The 14234-nt window shown below is 44.2% G+C and overlaps 1 protein-coding gene across 3 annotated transcripts; it reads left to right on the forward strand.

The window, feature by feature from the left end:
• The first annotated feature begins 314 nt into the window (after positions 1–314).
• On the forward strand, positions 315–14152 carry CRLF3 (cytokine receptor like factor 3). Of its 3 annotated transcripts, XM_030461934.1 has the most exons (9): positions 315–499; positions 2935–3142; positions 5012–5099; positions 5549–5726; positions 7077–7299; positions 7953–8085; positions 10666–10778; positions 11119–11374; positions 12049–14152. In XM_030461934.1, exons 1-8 carry the CDS (start codon positions 377–379, stop codon positions 11370–11372), a joined length of 1320 nt encoding a protein of 439 aa, XP_030317794.1. In that variant the 5' UTR covers positions 315–376; the 3' UTR covers positions 11373–11374; positions 12049–14152. The 3 variants fall into 3 exon arrangements, with proteins under 3 accessions (XP_030317794.1, XP_030317793.1, XP_030317795.1); XM_030461933.1 differs by having other exon boundaries at positions 11119–14152; XM_030461935.1 differs by lacking the exon at positions 11119–11374.
• The last annotated feature ends 82 nt before the right edge of the window (positions 14153–14234 follow it).

The following is a 14234-nucleotide window of genomic DNA, read 5'->3' on the forward strand; positions in this document are numbered from 1 at the left end:
GCCCTCTCCCGCGCGCGGCGGCGGCTGCCAGCGGGAGTTTCGCGCCACCGCCTCGAGGGGGCGTGGCCAGTGACGTCACGCGGGGGGGCACGGGGCGAGAGAGGGGAGGGACAGGGCGGGACCGCCGGTAACGCAGCCCTGGAGCCCATCAGCGCCTCAGCCCCTTCAGCCCCTCAACCCCGGAGCCTCTCAGCCCCACGCCCCCACCTCATCCCCCCCTCACCCCTGGCGGCCGTTTCCAGCGCCCCGGGGCCACTCCCCTCCCCGCCATCTTTCCCCCTCCCCCGTTCCGCCCCCGGGGCACGGTGCCCGGTGTGCGGCCCTTCCGGGGACAGTCCCGCCCCGTCCCGCCGGCTCCCCGCCGCCGCGGCTGCCCATGGAGGCCGAGGCCGAGGCGCGGCTCCTCTTGCAGGAGGCTCGGGAGAGCATCGAGGCGGCGCGAAGCTACCGGCGGGAGCTGGAGCTGAGGCTGCGGGGGCTGCACCAGGCGCGGCAGCAGGTGGGGAAAGGACGGGAGGGGGACGGGACGGGACTCACCGGAGATGCTCCGCTCGGCCCGGGAAAGATCTGCGGCCGGGAAGGGGCCGGGGCGGGTGTGCCCGGGGGTCGTCAGGTGGCTGCGGGGCTCAGGACCCCGGCTGGGCCCGTCCAGGCGCGGGGTGGTGGGAGTCGGTGACACCCGCGGTGTGTCCGGGCCTGCGGGGCAGCCTCAGGGGATCCCGCGGGGCGGGCGGTGACCCTGCGGGGTCTGTGCCCGCCTGGGTAACTCTGGAGCTTCCCTGCGTGGGGAGGTGGTGTTGGAGTGGGCTCTGCGGCTGCCGGAGGTGAGGGGCTGGGAAGGGACGGATGCAAACGGCGTTGGGAAGGAAGGGGGAGAGCTGAGTTTGAGCTGAGCCCGGTTTCCTGGGGTGACAGAGGATTTCTGGGCGCGAATAACGATGTCTCCAGGCACGGTGTTCTCCGAAGTGGCTGGGATGCTGTGGCTTGTTTGACAGAGGGCATCACGGCTGTTTCCTTGCCCTCACACCCAGCCTGGCTGCTCTCCCCATGCCCCATGCTCCCTGCATCACGTACTCTGTGGGTCAGTTTCAGGTGTTGCAGCATCCCGGGGTAGCTGGTTTTTCTGCAGCTGTGTGCTGGAGCCAGAGGAGTTTTCATTGGGGCTGGTGACCCACCCACTCCACGCTGCAGATGCACGATAAGATATGCAGATGTGGGCAGGGAGACTAGAACCAGTGTCTTACTATCTTTGATTAAACTCTGCAAGGTGAAAATAAATAATTTAATAATAATAATAGTAATAAAAAGCTCAGCAGATGTTTCTGTGGTGACCTGATTGTGTCTCTGAAGCAGATGCCACTGGCACAGAAGCCTGCTACAGATCTGCTAGGTTAGTGCCTGCTACTGTGAATGTGGGCAGGCACTCAAATTAAATTAGTCATCTTCAAAACCACAAGCTACTTAAGAAAATTAATTACTCATGACTGTCTTTAATCCCAACTTCATCCTCTCAGAGTGTTGTTGGATAACTCAGATGCATTGAGAGGGATTCTGCAGAGGCTGGCAGTGCTCAGTTACCTTACCTGCTTTTTGTTTTCCACTCTGGGGGAATTTCTTTGCTTGTGTGCACGTTTCTGTTATCTCTCTTCTCATCTTTGTGACCATGCACTCTTGTGCAAAGTCTCAGCCATGTAACACACATCCAAGAATTCCCTGTGTCCAGAAGTGCTGAACATCTCCAGATAGTGGCAGATTTATTATTTGGGGCCTGGTGGGTGTCTGTGGAGGGAAAGCTCTTTAGCTACTTCTATTGCATCCTTTTCTTTTGGACCAATGAGATGTGATTTTCTACAAGCCCTGTATGATCAGGGACTTGAATTTCCTCTTCTGCTTAGCCAATAGCATCTGATATTCTTGCCTTACTGCATTTGTATCTGCATGCAGTGGGCTTAGAGAAGTGCCTGTTGTGTCTTCCTCCACCCCATCTCTTCACAAACCTAAATACTTCCTTTTTTTTCTCAAGTGTTGAAGTAACAAGAGAAGGGAAACCAAGTGCAGTGGCAGCTGCAGATGTTCATGAATATTACTTGAAGAGGAAATCTATTTTACTTAACTAGAGAACTTCCTGTGTTGGGTGTCTGTACTTCTAAAGATCTAGAAATTACGTGTAGGACAGTGGGCATGTTGCAGCATTTCCTGGTGTGTGTGACTTAGAAAAGTTGTTCATTGGGAGATGTTTACTTCTGACTCCTGTGTCCTTACATCAGAGGTGTTCAGGTACCTTTTCTTCCCTAAAAGTCTGATTCAGCAAGTTTGCAAACATTTTAATAAACACTTTCAGAACCTTCTGTGGTCTAGTTCTTCCAGAATCAAAACTGGAACTTTCTGATCTTCACCCTCCCCTGTAACCCTGGAGCACAGACAACTCAGAGGTGGCTGTTTGAAAAGAAAGCAGCTTCAGGAGGTTTTTAAGAGTCTAGTGAAGTGATAGGCCCTGGAAATTGCTCCTAGTCTTCTGAAAGACTTCTGAAAGTCTTCTGAAAGTCTGATACCTTCTTCTTTCTAATGAGGATTACCTGTATATGATGCCTTTTTTTTTCTTTAAGGGGATTACAGCATTCCTCAGGGGTGGCAGAGGAGAGACCTGCAGAGGAGTCAGAATTGAAATACATGTAGCCCAATCTGTACTTAGCTTCAGCCTCAGAGATTATCTTGTTTAGTTAATGTGCTCTTCCCCTTGCCCAGGCTGCCTCTTTCCCTGCTGTAAATTCACTTAAAATGACTACACAAGTTTGTTAAATGCCATTGGCCCTTTTTTTAAAGCTGACTTCACATGCAGGATTTCTCCAGCAGATGCAGATGAAGTGATTTAGAAAAATAGGTGTGCATGGCCTTTGTCTTTATCCTGACTCCTTTCCTGTTACCTGAATTTAGATCAGAGAAAGTGCCACATTGACCAGAGATGTACTTGAGCAACATTTTAATGATTTGAAAGGGACCCTAAGGAAGCTGTTGGATGAGCGACTGATGTCATTGCTGCAGGAAGTGGATGTTATAGAACAAGACAGCATCAAACCCTTGGATGAGTGCCAGAAGCTAATAGAGCATGGAGTCAGCACAGCTGATGATCTGCTCCGGGAAGGTAAGGCAGGATCTGATCACAAGTCTGAGCTCTACCTTCTGGTGTGTGTCTTTTTTCAAAGACTGGAATGTTAGGATCAGCCTGTTTGGCTCATTTTGGGCTCTCATATTGAGCGTTAAGAAATGGCTAAAGCTGGGTAGAAGTAGTGAGGGGCTGACCCATATTATCTCTTAAAAATCCATATTTTAATATTTCACTCCAATCCCAGGATGTACATATGGCATTGTAGTCTTTCCATAAGGGCAGGAAATGTCTCACTCCAGAGGTGTCCTCCCCTCCATTCTGGGAAGAGGGGTGTGTCAGACTACTTTGAAATGATGTGCATCTTGGGTACCATAATAAAATTAAAAATAAAAAAGTTATTTGTGTCTTAGTGGAATAGCAGCTGAAGTAAACAGTTTGTCTCTCCTCTTCATTGTGATTATGTTCACTGTTGATGGGGGACACAAGGAATGACATGGCCACTGTGTGGGAAAAATTTGTCCAAAACATCTGAGGATGAAGCAGACAAAAATGGACCTGAGGACTATTACTGTATGAGCCAGTTTGTGCCCTACTGATGCTTAATACCTAGCCAGAAAGGAATGTCACTCTTTGACTGTTTTCCCCCCACTGCAGAACCTACTGGGAGCATGTCTGAGCCATGAGTATGTTGGCAGTTTCCTCACATTGTTCTCGTGTCTCAACTTTAACTTTCTTTCAACATGATCTCAGTTTTGTGAGCTGCAATGCATTGAGCAGACTCCCACGGGCAGGAGATCTCCCAGCTCCCACTCAGACAAGGGCTTTGTGCTTAAAGAACACGATGGCCTGGTGGCTCTATGTGTCCTGCTCACAGGATTAGTGACAATATTTAAGAATTAATTTATTGGATTTCTTTTTCCTGGCATCACAACCTTTGGGACAGCTGGTAGTCACCTTGGGTTTACTTTAAGCCTCAAGTTACCAAATCCCAGTAACTTGACAAAGATTGCCTGGGGTTTATGAGAGTTTCTGTTGGATCTCTTGAGAATCTGAGTAGCTGTATGCTTCCTGTCCCTGGGTCACCATTCCCTCTGTAGCAGAAGCATGACTAAGTCATGTTGTAAAAATGAGCAGAATCTGAGTCAGAAAGGAGTTAAGCCTCCACCATTATTATTAAATTTCCTGCTGCCAATGATGATGTGTGCTTTTCTTTAGAGAGTTATAATGTTTGTAATCCTCCGTTTGGAAAAGGACTGAGCTTGCTAATGTACATTGCCCTAAAGTTATCAGATAGGGGAATGGCACATATGTCTCTGTAAGCTGAAGTGTGTGATGCTACTTTATATGGAAAAAAAATTTCTGTTTATCTCCACACTTAAGGAAGTGTGGAGATTACATGGAATGGATGGAATTACATGGAAATTACATGGAAATTACATGGAATTACATGGAAAGGCATGGAATACTCCCTTCATGATGACAATAGTAACCATTTAGATTGTAGCAAACAGAACAATGGTTGAAATTTTATTTTTGCTTTTAAGTTCCTGCTTTTTTATTTTCTGTTCAATGAGGGTGCTTTGCTTTTTTTCTTCTTTTAAAGCAGGTGGAAGAAAGGATTAATAGTCCAGATTTCTGGCATCTGACCCCAGTTCTGCTGCTGTCTGAGGCCAGAGGCAAATTATTACATCTGTTGTAGGTGTGTCTGCAGGAAGCTTCAAGAGTTGCTAGATAAGCTTTATATTGTTAACTGTAATTGTATTTTCTAGCTAAGAGTCTAGCAAAAGTGCTGAGAATGCCTCATGTTTAATTGGTTGTTCGTGTCAGAACTGGTTCTTCTTTGAAGCAAAGAATGCCTTTCTTGGACATTTTCTCATTAGGATTATTTTTACCATTTGATTCCAGGAGAGAGTGCAGTCCATGGAGATGTGGGACAACAGAATGAAAAACTTTGCAGCTTTACAAAAAAAGCTTTACATATTCAGCTAGATAGGTAAGATCCTGACACACTGAGGCAGCAGCACATGTGCTCTTCCTGTACAGGGGATCTTTTCTCCTTTGAAACAGAAGCCTTCCACTCCAATGCCTTAAAAAATTAATTTGAGGTGTTACTGTCCTGCTTGTTTCATGGACTGCCTGCGGGCTGGCAGTCACAGCATGGAGTAGCTTTCAACCTCCATATGTTCTGTAGAAATTTAGGCTGTTTGTTTGTGAATGGTGAAATCACTTGGTGTGGAACAGCCTGTATTTCAGAGTATTTACTGAGAAACAGTCTGGTAAGGGCTGAAACACAGTGTTTTCTGAGTCTTTTAAGTTTGAAATGCACGTGCCAATTTCTGCAGCTGTTCTCGCTCTGCAGCTTTGCACAGATTGAAGTGTAAGGACAAAATCTGAGTTTCTAGAAGCTGCCCCCTTTCATTACAGCAAACTTTCCTTTCCCAGCTTGCCAGAAGTGCCCTCCTTGGTTGATGTGCCTTGTTTATCTGCCCAGCTGGATGACTGCCTTCTTACTATCCTGAGAAATCAAATATTCAGACATGGAACTGTGGCATCTCGCCCACCTGTACAGCTGGAGGAATTTGTGGAGAAGCCTGGTGGTATTTTGGTCCGATGGTGTAAGGTAGGTAAAATATCCTGGGTGAAAATCATTCAGATTTCAGTAGTGTTGACAGAAACTGAAAAAGCCACTTCCATTCTGGATTTTGTATGACCTTCAAAGCAATAGTCCACTCCAGGGAGTAGTTAGAAACTTTAGAAGAGATTTTTATGGCAATGGCCCCACTTAAAGGCAAGGTAATCAAGTGATATTGTGGTTGGTGCTGGGGTTTTTGTCTGCCTGGCACTGACACTTGTGTGTCAGACTCTTGCTGGTGAGTCCATCATCTCTGTTCCCATCTGCAGGTAGCAAGGACTGACATGCAAATGCACCTTTGCCTCACAATCTTAGTTGGGAGGGGCAGCTGAAAACCCTGCTGCCCCTGCTCCCCAGGCTGCAGCAAGTGCCAGGCACTGGACAAGCAGGAAACACCTCCATAGGCTCTTCCCACTAAACAAATACATAGCAGAGTGTAAGCTACCTGGAGGCTGTTGTACAACCAAGACCAAGAAATCCTGGTGTGTGTGTTTCTGACAGGTTTGATTTTATGGCAACAGCCACCAAACACTCTCAGTGACACTGACTGGTTTTGCTGGGGTGCTCCTTTTGTTCCCTTTGAGGATGCTTTAGCAGGTCCATGATAAGGCTGAGCCTGCTCTGTTATGCTTTACACTTGATCATGTTTGTGGTTTTAATACTGGGATTAGCTGGTCAAATAGCCCTTCTCTTCAACACACAAAAAAATCAACTGCTGTGCTTTGTGGTTTTGTTGTTGTTGGACAGCTGTATGCTCCTTGGCAGCATTAAACAAACTCACATTGTTCTACAACAGCCACTCTTACCTTGTAAAGGATGTGGGCTCAGATTATAAACCCATAGGCACTATTATCACATATCTGATCTTCTATGATATAGAGGAGTTCCCTGAATTTGGTCATGCTTGAGAGAGAGTGGAGTTTTTGTGGAGAAAAGAATTATCTCTTTTCTCTTGGAGATACCAGAGAATTGGGAAGTCATTCTCTGGAACAGTTTATGAAGGACAGTAGTGAGTTTCCCTTGCTGTTAAAAATTAGCATTGAATTTCTCCTGAGAATTTGTCTTTAGCTGTTGACTAAAGGATGTTGTTTTGTCTCTGCTAGATTGAAAAGCCTTCTCTTAAACATTTCTTCTCCTAAACAGTCATCAGATCATTCTTGTACTACTTGTATTAGTTGGTTCAGATGCTGGTATTATTTTCTGTAAAACATGCTTTCTGTGCTTTAATACCTTGTGACTCTGAGCTGCCTTTGCCAGCCTGCCCTGGTATCTGCTGCTTCAGAGGTGAAAGGGAAAAAAGAGGGGGGTCCTTTGCTAATGTAATAAATGTTCCTCTAGGTGGATGATGACTTTATACCCCAAGATTACAGACTGCAGTATCGTAAGAGTAGTGCCAGTCACTTTGAAGATGTCTATGTTGGCTCAGAGACAGAGTTCATAGTGCTGCACATAGATCCAAATGTTGATTACCAGTTCAGAGTCTGTGCCCGAGGAGATGGACGGCAGGAGTGGAGCCCCTGGAGTGTTCCTCAGATGGGTCGGACCACCCTGGTTCCCCACGGTACTGTGCCCTTGCTCTTCATCTGAAGTCTGTGTCCTCAGTGCAGCATTCCTGAGGCTCTGGAGCTGAATGACTTATGGAGCTGCTTCTGATGTGCTGATGGGGTGTCCTCAGCTGTGACTGATGTGTGTGTAATGTAGGGTGGACTATCCCTTCATCCTAGAATTTATTCTTTGCCTTTCCAGCAGGGAGCTCACTGCTTAGCCTTAGGAAGCATCAACTGCCAGAAGTGAAGTGTATTTTTCTCTTCTCTGTCACCCCTGCCTAAACAGTGATGGATGACCTGCAGTCACATAACAAGTCACATTATCTTGGAGAGAGAAAACCCTAAATTTTCTCTTTGTTTGTGAATTTTTAAGGACAGTGGGTCATGGAGGTGTTCCTTTGCCTACAAATATAACTTGACAGGCATTGCAGCAAAGAGTGAAATTCTGGTGAGCCCTGTGAGCTGGTAAATACTTTTTATAATTGCAAACTGTTTGAAAAAGAAATCTCTTAATCAGAAGAGGGCAACACCAGCTCCTGTTCTTAACATACCATAAGCTCCATACGAGGTAAACTGAGTAGACGTTGTGACTGATTTGATTTTGGGACAGTAACTGGTTGGGTTGAGGTTCATGCTGGTTTTGGTTTTTTTTGTTTCTTCTTTGAAGAATGGACAACTGGTTTGGAGGGTTACAGCTTGAGCAGTCGAAGAAACATAGCCCTAAGGAATGATTCTCAGTCGTGTGGTGTGCTCTACTCCAAAGCTCCTACTTATTTTTGTGGACAGACATTAACGTTCAGGCAAGTACTTTCTGGGGAGCTGTGGTCTGGTGCATCTCCTGTGAGTCAAGCTTCCTTTTCTAGTCCATCACATCTGAATTGTGTTTAAACCTGAATCATGATACATGTTTGAGTTGCCCATCAGCCCCAGTCAAGGTAATGTGTCTGTGTGAAGTCTGAACTTCCCTCTCTTTAGTTCTGCTTCCTGGTTCCTTAGGAGAAGACCTGATGTGTTTGTAGGATCTGTACCTATCTAAAACAGAGACAAGAGTGAACTCTTTTTAACCTTGGGTCAGTGGGTGCTTTGCTTCCCAGGCTATCCTTGACCTTTGGTGACTTTGGTTGTGAAAACATCCTGCGTGCTGCTAGGACAGGTATGGATGGCAGCCTGGCACTGGTGGCTTTAGCATCTGAGATAACTAGTGGTGATCAGTCTCTACTGCTTGAAACTGGCAGGAGAAACTCTTGAGTGAAGAAGGCATCTTGTGAAATTCACACTTTTCATTTGACACAGAATGTGGTTAAAAACCTTGGCAGCTTTGCTGTCTGTCATCCTGTCCTTGAGGTGATGCTGTTTAACAGGGTATGAGGAGCTTCCTCAGAGTTATGTCAGTTGTAATTACAGCTCTTAGAGATGCTGAAGCTTTATCCCATCTGTCCCTGGATAAAAAGCTACTTGCTGTACTGTAGGCAACCCCCAAAGGCAATTTAAGAGGGTTGTTCATGATGTTTTTCTAACTTATTCTATAATGTTTAATTTCTTCCTTCCTGATAATAAATTATCTTAACTTGAGATACTTGTAGTAAGAGGATGTAATCAGTTGCCCTGTCTGAGACAGGATAAAAAGATCTAAAGCTTTCATTTGAAATCTGTTGATGGATTTAACATCTTTTGGCTCAGAGATGCCTGTGAAATTAAAGGCAGAACTTTGAGGTTTCCCTTAGTTCTCTTTCAGACCAATGCCTTTTATCTTTTTTTTTTTTATTTTATTGGTAACACATGAAAAGCTTTTGCTTTACATTTTGGTCATGTGGACTCTTCTCCAAGAGGAGGTTGTTTCTGGATGGCAGAACACTGACAGGCACATGCCCACAACAACTGAATGACACAAATCTTAAGATTGAAGACAGCCTCAAAAATCAGTTGTGTTCCTCCTCCAAGCTCCAAAAGTAGCTTCTTACTTAGAATTATGCAATTCTGGTCATTCTTGTGGCTTTACAAACATTTATTTCTAACACAAAACTCAAGAAAACTCCCTTAACTAGGGATGGAATGAATTAATGTTACCTTGTACACAAAGTTTACAGGTGAATAGCTGTTTTTAAAGCTTCACCACTCTAAAGTAAATTCCAAAATTAAAACTGGAAATATGAATAAATCCAAAGTTAATTTGAAACCTAATTTAAAGATGTTTTGGGAAAATATTGTGCATCACTTCCATATTAAAAGCTTCTTAGATTTTTACTGTTTTAGGGGGTTTTTTTAGCTTTACTTTACAGTATAAGGCTTTGTCTATCTTAGTAACATTCCCAGGAGACTGAAAACACTAATGGAGTACAAAAGTAAAACATGGTTCCAATCATCTCATCCCTGTTTGTCTTGAAAGAGTTAACCCATTGTGTGCCAATCTACTGCCTAGTTGAATTTCCAGTTCTTCTGCTGAGGTTTTTCTGTTGTTTGGCAACAGCCATGTATCAGTGCTCTTTCCCTCAAGCTGTAATGAAAATAACCAGCTTTCTTTTCTAGAAAAGATCACCTGAGTTTCCCAAGTCACTCTCTAAAGTGTGAATTAACCTGCTTGAGAGATGGCAGTTCTAGAGAAGGGACTTCAGTGTACAAACTGTGTGGCCTTGCTCAGCTGCTGGGGCTCAAAACGAGCTGTGGCCCATGGCATCTGCACAACTTGTTTGCTTTTTTATTCAGAGTTTCTTTCCCAGGATCAAAATCTTAAATCCAGCTGAGCAGAAGCCAGACTTGTAAATGCTCCTCTAGGCATTGTATTTAATACACATTTGTACCCAGATGATTTCTTAAAAAAAAAAAAACCACAACAAAACAAACCAAACAACCCTACACGCTTCAACAGCCCACCAGCACCAAAACACATCAACCATCCATCTACACACTTTGGCAGCAGAACACAGCAGGGCTCAAAAAACTACCTGCTTTAGTCATGCTTATTAAATACTTGCTGAGACTACAGCCACCTTGCCAAAGTATGTGATGCTCACCAGTAATCTGGTGTAGACCATTGTAGTTTTACACATTTTGGTTGTTTCAGACAGCTGGAAGTCATTGCAAAAGATTCTGATCTGTGAGAGTGGAAAATTTTGTTAAATAATAACTATTATTATTATTAAATAATAATAAGTTTGCAGGAAGCAGGGTCATGTTTGGTGCAGATAAATAGTTAGCTCTGTGGAGCTGTTGGGAAAGCTGCTGGGGCTTCTGGTCATGCAACTCCCAAAGAGGCTGAATGAATTTGTTGTGAGCCCTGGGGCACAGTACAGAGGTCTGGTATGGCAGGGTATTGCTGCCTGGATTTCATTGTATGTTTTAATTTAAAGCTTCAAGGTTTGACTTAAGATTTTGCTTGGTAGAATTGAAACTGTGGGACAGCCAGACAGACGAGACAGCCTGGGAGTGTGTGTGGAGCAGTGGAACGGATACGATTCTTTGCAGAGGGATAAAGCTGTGTGCATCAGCACAAATGGTGAGTCTGAAGCACATCATTGAAGGATGGGACTTTATTTTTTCCCTATAAACCCCAAAACTCTGCTTCTTTGCATCCCCAGCTCACATATAAGTTTACCTGCCTTTTATGTATACACTGCCCAGGCGTTTGAAATCCTTGGTGAGGTCATAGGTCTCCTTTTTCTGCTTCCACTTATTGCAAACCTCTTGATGTGAGAAAGAGGAACATGGCAGGGTTGCTTTCCTTTTCTGTTTGCTTGCTTTCCTTTTCTGTTTCCTTGCAAAAAAATAGGGAGACATGGTATTGTGTGTTATGTAGGGAAAGCAAGAAATAATGTTGGTTATCTTGACTGTTTCAGGGGCAGTATTTGTAAATGGAAAGGAGATGACAAACCAACTGCCTGCTGTCACTTCTGGATCAACTGTGACGTTTGACATGGAAGTGGTGCAGTTAGGGCCTTGCAGCACTGAGGGAGGAAACTTCAAGATTAGAGTAACCATTAGCTCTAACAACAGAGAAGTGGTCTTTGACTGGGCACTCGACCAGTGCTGTGTCTCTTTGTATTTTGGATGTTCATTTTTATACCCAGGCTGGAAAGTTTTGGTGTTCTAGCAGTAAGTAAAGGGATTTTTGTTCTTGCTGTAAAATCATAATGCTAAAACCTGGGTTTCCAGCTGTTTGACATCAACAACCTGTTAACAGAAATCTTTTTTGTACTACTTGAACTCTACAATGTTGTACTTCCTACTGGATTCATTTCAAAAAAATAATTGTGAAACATTGGATTTGTTACTCTGGAAAAAGTTAGAAACAGGCATCTGCATAGGCAAATAAGTTCAAGCAGGCCAAAAGGCCTTTCCCTTTTTTCCTTCAGGCTTGATTTTTGTCAGTATTTCATTGTACTCTAGTCTCAGGGTACATGTGTGTTGTGTGGAATTAACTTTGCTTAATGCTGCTGTTCTGTGAAATAAGCCTGTTAGGGGGGTGGAGGAGTGGTAATGGACCAAAGTTTTATTTATACCACTCCTAAAAGAGCAAAGTATTTAGAGCAGTGATGTCCTGCTGTGCTTTCTTGTCCCCAGTGCTGCCTGAGCTGTATGAATGGACAGTGGGTTCTGCACACAAAGCTTCCCCTCACGGTACTGTTCATTCCTCCAGAGCAAGGATGTCTGAGCCATAATGTCTGGTTAAAGATGTAGCTGGTCTGTCCATGTCTCACCTAAGTGCCTTATTACCAGATATTTCTTCCAGCTGTTTTCTGTCTTGTCACTTGGAATGTATTTTCTAGAGTAGTTGCACAGTGATGCTTACAGCAGCGTAAGGCGGACGCTCGCCCCAGCCCAGGCCCATCCCTGGAGCAGGAGTTTTCCTCATCTGTTCCCAGTGGCTTCCCTGGATCCCATGTACCATGAGCCTGCCTCCCAGCAAGTCTGAGCATTCAGGACTGAGGCACAACAAGCAGATGGCAGCTGCCATTCCTCACAGAGTCCTCCTGAGACTTACAGACAATCTTCCTCCTGTTGTCCAGCAGAAAACAGGGAACTGCTGTTCTGATGTGCAGGATTCCTGGGAATCCCAGTGTGGTTCCTAGAGAGGAGCACAGGTGTGGTTCCAGCATGGGGAGGGACTGGGCCACCCCCACAAGGTGGGGATGCTGCTGGAGATCCACCCTGGGAGGTGGGCTTTGAGTTTGGGCTCAAGGCAGACCCTGCAGGCACAGATTTACCCCATGGAAGTCAAAATGCAGCAGATGGGGGCAATTGAGCTCTGCTCCAGCAAGGTGAATGGGGTAAAAAGTTAGGATTAATTAATTGACCTTGAATTCACAAGTTGTGCAAAGTTACCACTATTTCCAGTAAGGAGCAACTAAGATTTAGAAAGAGCTCAGCACAGAGAGCCTGTGCCTTATTAAAGATTGTAATACTACTGGATTTAAAGAATATTTTAAAGGAATGCTCACTGAGGGCCTTAAAAGGGGCATTCTTAGATCAAGGTCAATTAAAATTAAATATATTTTAGCAGATTAGAATAGCAGTATTTTTATAAAACCTAGACAATCATTCTGCCCCTTTTCCCTCAGTGTCAGCATAGTATATTTAACCTTCTATGCCAGCATAAAAAGGGTATTGGATTAATATCCCCCATACTCACATGGGTCATAGAAACAGATGTCACCTGCCTGCATTTTTTTTCCTCAAGCATCTGCAGTTGGGGTTCTTGAACTTCAGAAGAGGAGAATGGTGGTTGAGACATTATTTAAAAAAAAATTAGTAGATTCAGATGAATGCAGAATAGTTGCACATTTTAGTAAGGTGGGAATTTACTGTAAAACATGAAGTGAGGAAGACTGGATGCCTGCAGGTAACATAATCCAGTGTTAGCAACAGAAAGCCTGCAGGGTTCTGTTTTTCAAGCTTAACTATTTCATTAGTAGGGAGAGAATACTTGCTTATCCTGTACTTTCAAGTGTTCCATTGAATTATCCTGTGAAGAATATTTTCAATACTTTAAAAATAGTTATTTTCCTATAGCCAAGAAGGTAGAGATGATCAAACAGTATCAGTCCTGTTTAGAGAAGGTCAGGCTGGCACTCCAGTGAACAACTGACTTAAGTCTTGCTCCCTGGAGTAGTGCTGGTAATTTTACACACTTCAGGTGTCAGGTACTTGCTGTAACTTAATCCTTTTTCCATATGGAAGCTAAACTTGTGAATACCAACACTTCTGAGGTACCAACAGGTCAGGTACCTTTACATGTGCTTCAGAGGGGCTTTGCCTGCCTGTTGATCCTGCAGAACTTACACTTGCATATTAGAAAATAAAGTTTAAGCCTTGAATTCAGGTACTCCAAGGATGGTAAAGCCTCAGCAGTGCAGAAGATACAAAGCAGCTTCAGATGACTGTGAAGGGCCACAGGAGGCCCCTATGGCTCCCCCTGAGCTGAGGATAGCCAGAGAAGTCTTGAGTTTTGTGGTGAAAAAGGGCAACTTGCCACTCCTGGGTTGTTGTTTTGGTATTTTATGGGTTGGTTATTTTTTTAGTTTTATTTTAAAGCTTAAGCCTGGCTGTCTAGAACACAAATTAGGTACTGTCCAGCCACCTCTTGGAGCTGCACCTTTTCAACCTGGGAGGGGTGAAGTCTCAGGGCAAGAGACCTGAGTAATAAAGTAACAAAATATGCAAAGAATCAGGAGAGGCTTGAATAAAGAGGTTGAAATTCTGTTCTTCCACAGCAGTTTATCTAGATAGAAAACTTGACACTTCCTTTACAATTTTTCACCTCTGTGTATTGGAGCCTTGCAAGCAACAGAAAGTTAACTGCTTATGAAGTCCAGTCCTGAAAGTTTTCTTAAGCTAGTGCATTCACTTACCTCAACTAAGACTTATGTGTCAAGTGAAATTTGAATTTTTTTAAATAAAAGTTTTATCCCTCAACTGTGTATGGTCTAATAAATTATTTATTGGGACATAAAAA

Source organism: Calypte anna, chromosome 18 (genome assembly GCF_003957555.1).
Source record: "Calypte anna isolate BGI_N300 chromosome 18, bCalAnn1_v1.p, whole genome shotgun sequence".
NCBI classification, from domain to species: Eukaryota; Metazoa; Chordata; class Aves; order Apodiformes; family Trochilidae; genus Calypte; species Calypte anna.

What these genes read in the sequence shown, in the direction of transcription:
- CRLF3 (XM_030461933.1), top strand. Translation starts at nt 377, where the DNA reads ATGGAGGCCGAGGCCGAGGCGCGGCTCCTCTTGCAGGAGGCTCGGGAG. An exon ending in GGACAGACATTAACGTTCAG is followed by an intron (nt 8,086 to 10,665) that starts GCAAGTACTTTC and finishes TTTGCTTGGTAG; the next exon opens with AATTGAAACTGTGGGACAGC. An exon ending in TGTGTGCATCAGCACAAATG is followed by an intron (nt 10,779 to 11,118) that starts GTGAGTCTGAAG and finishes TGACTGTTTCAG; the next exon opens with GGGCAGTATTTGTAAATGGA.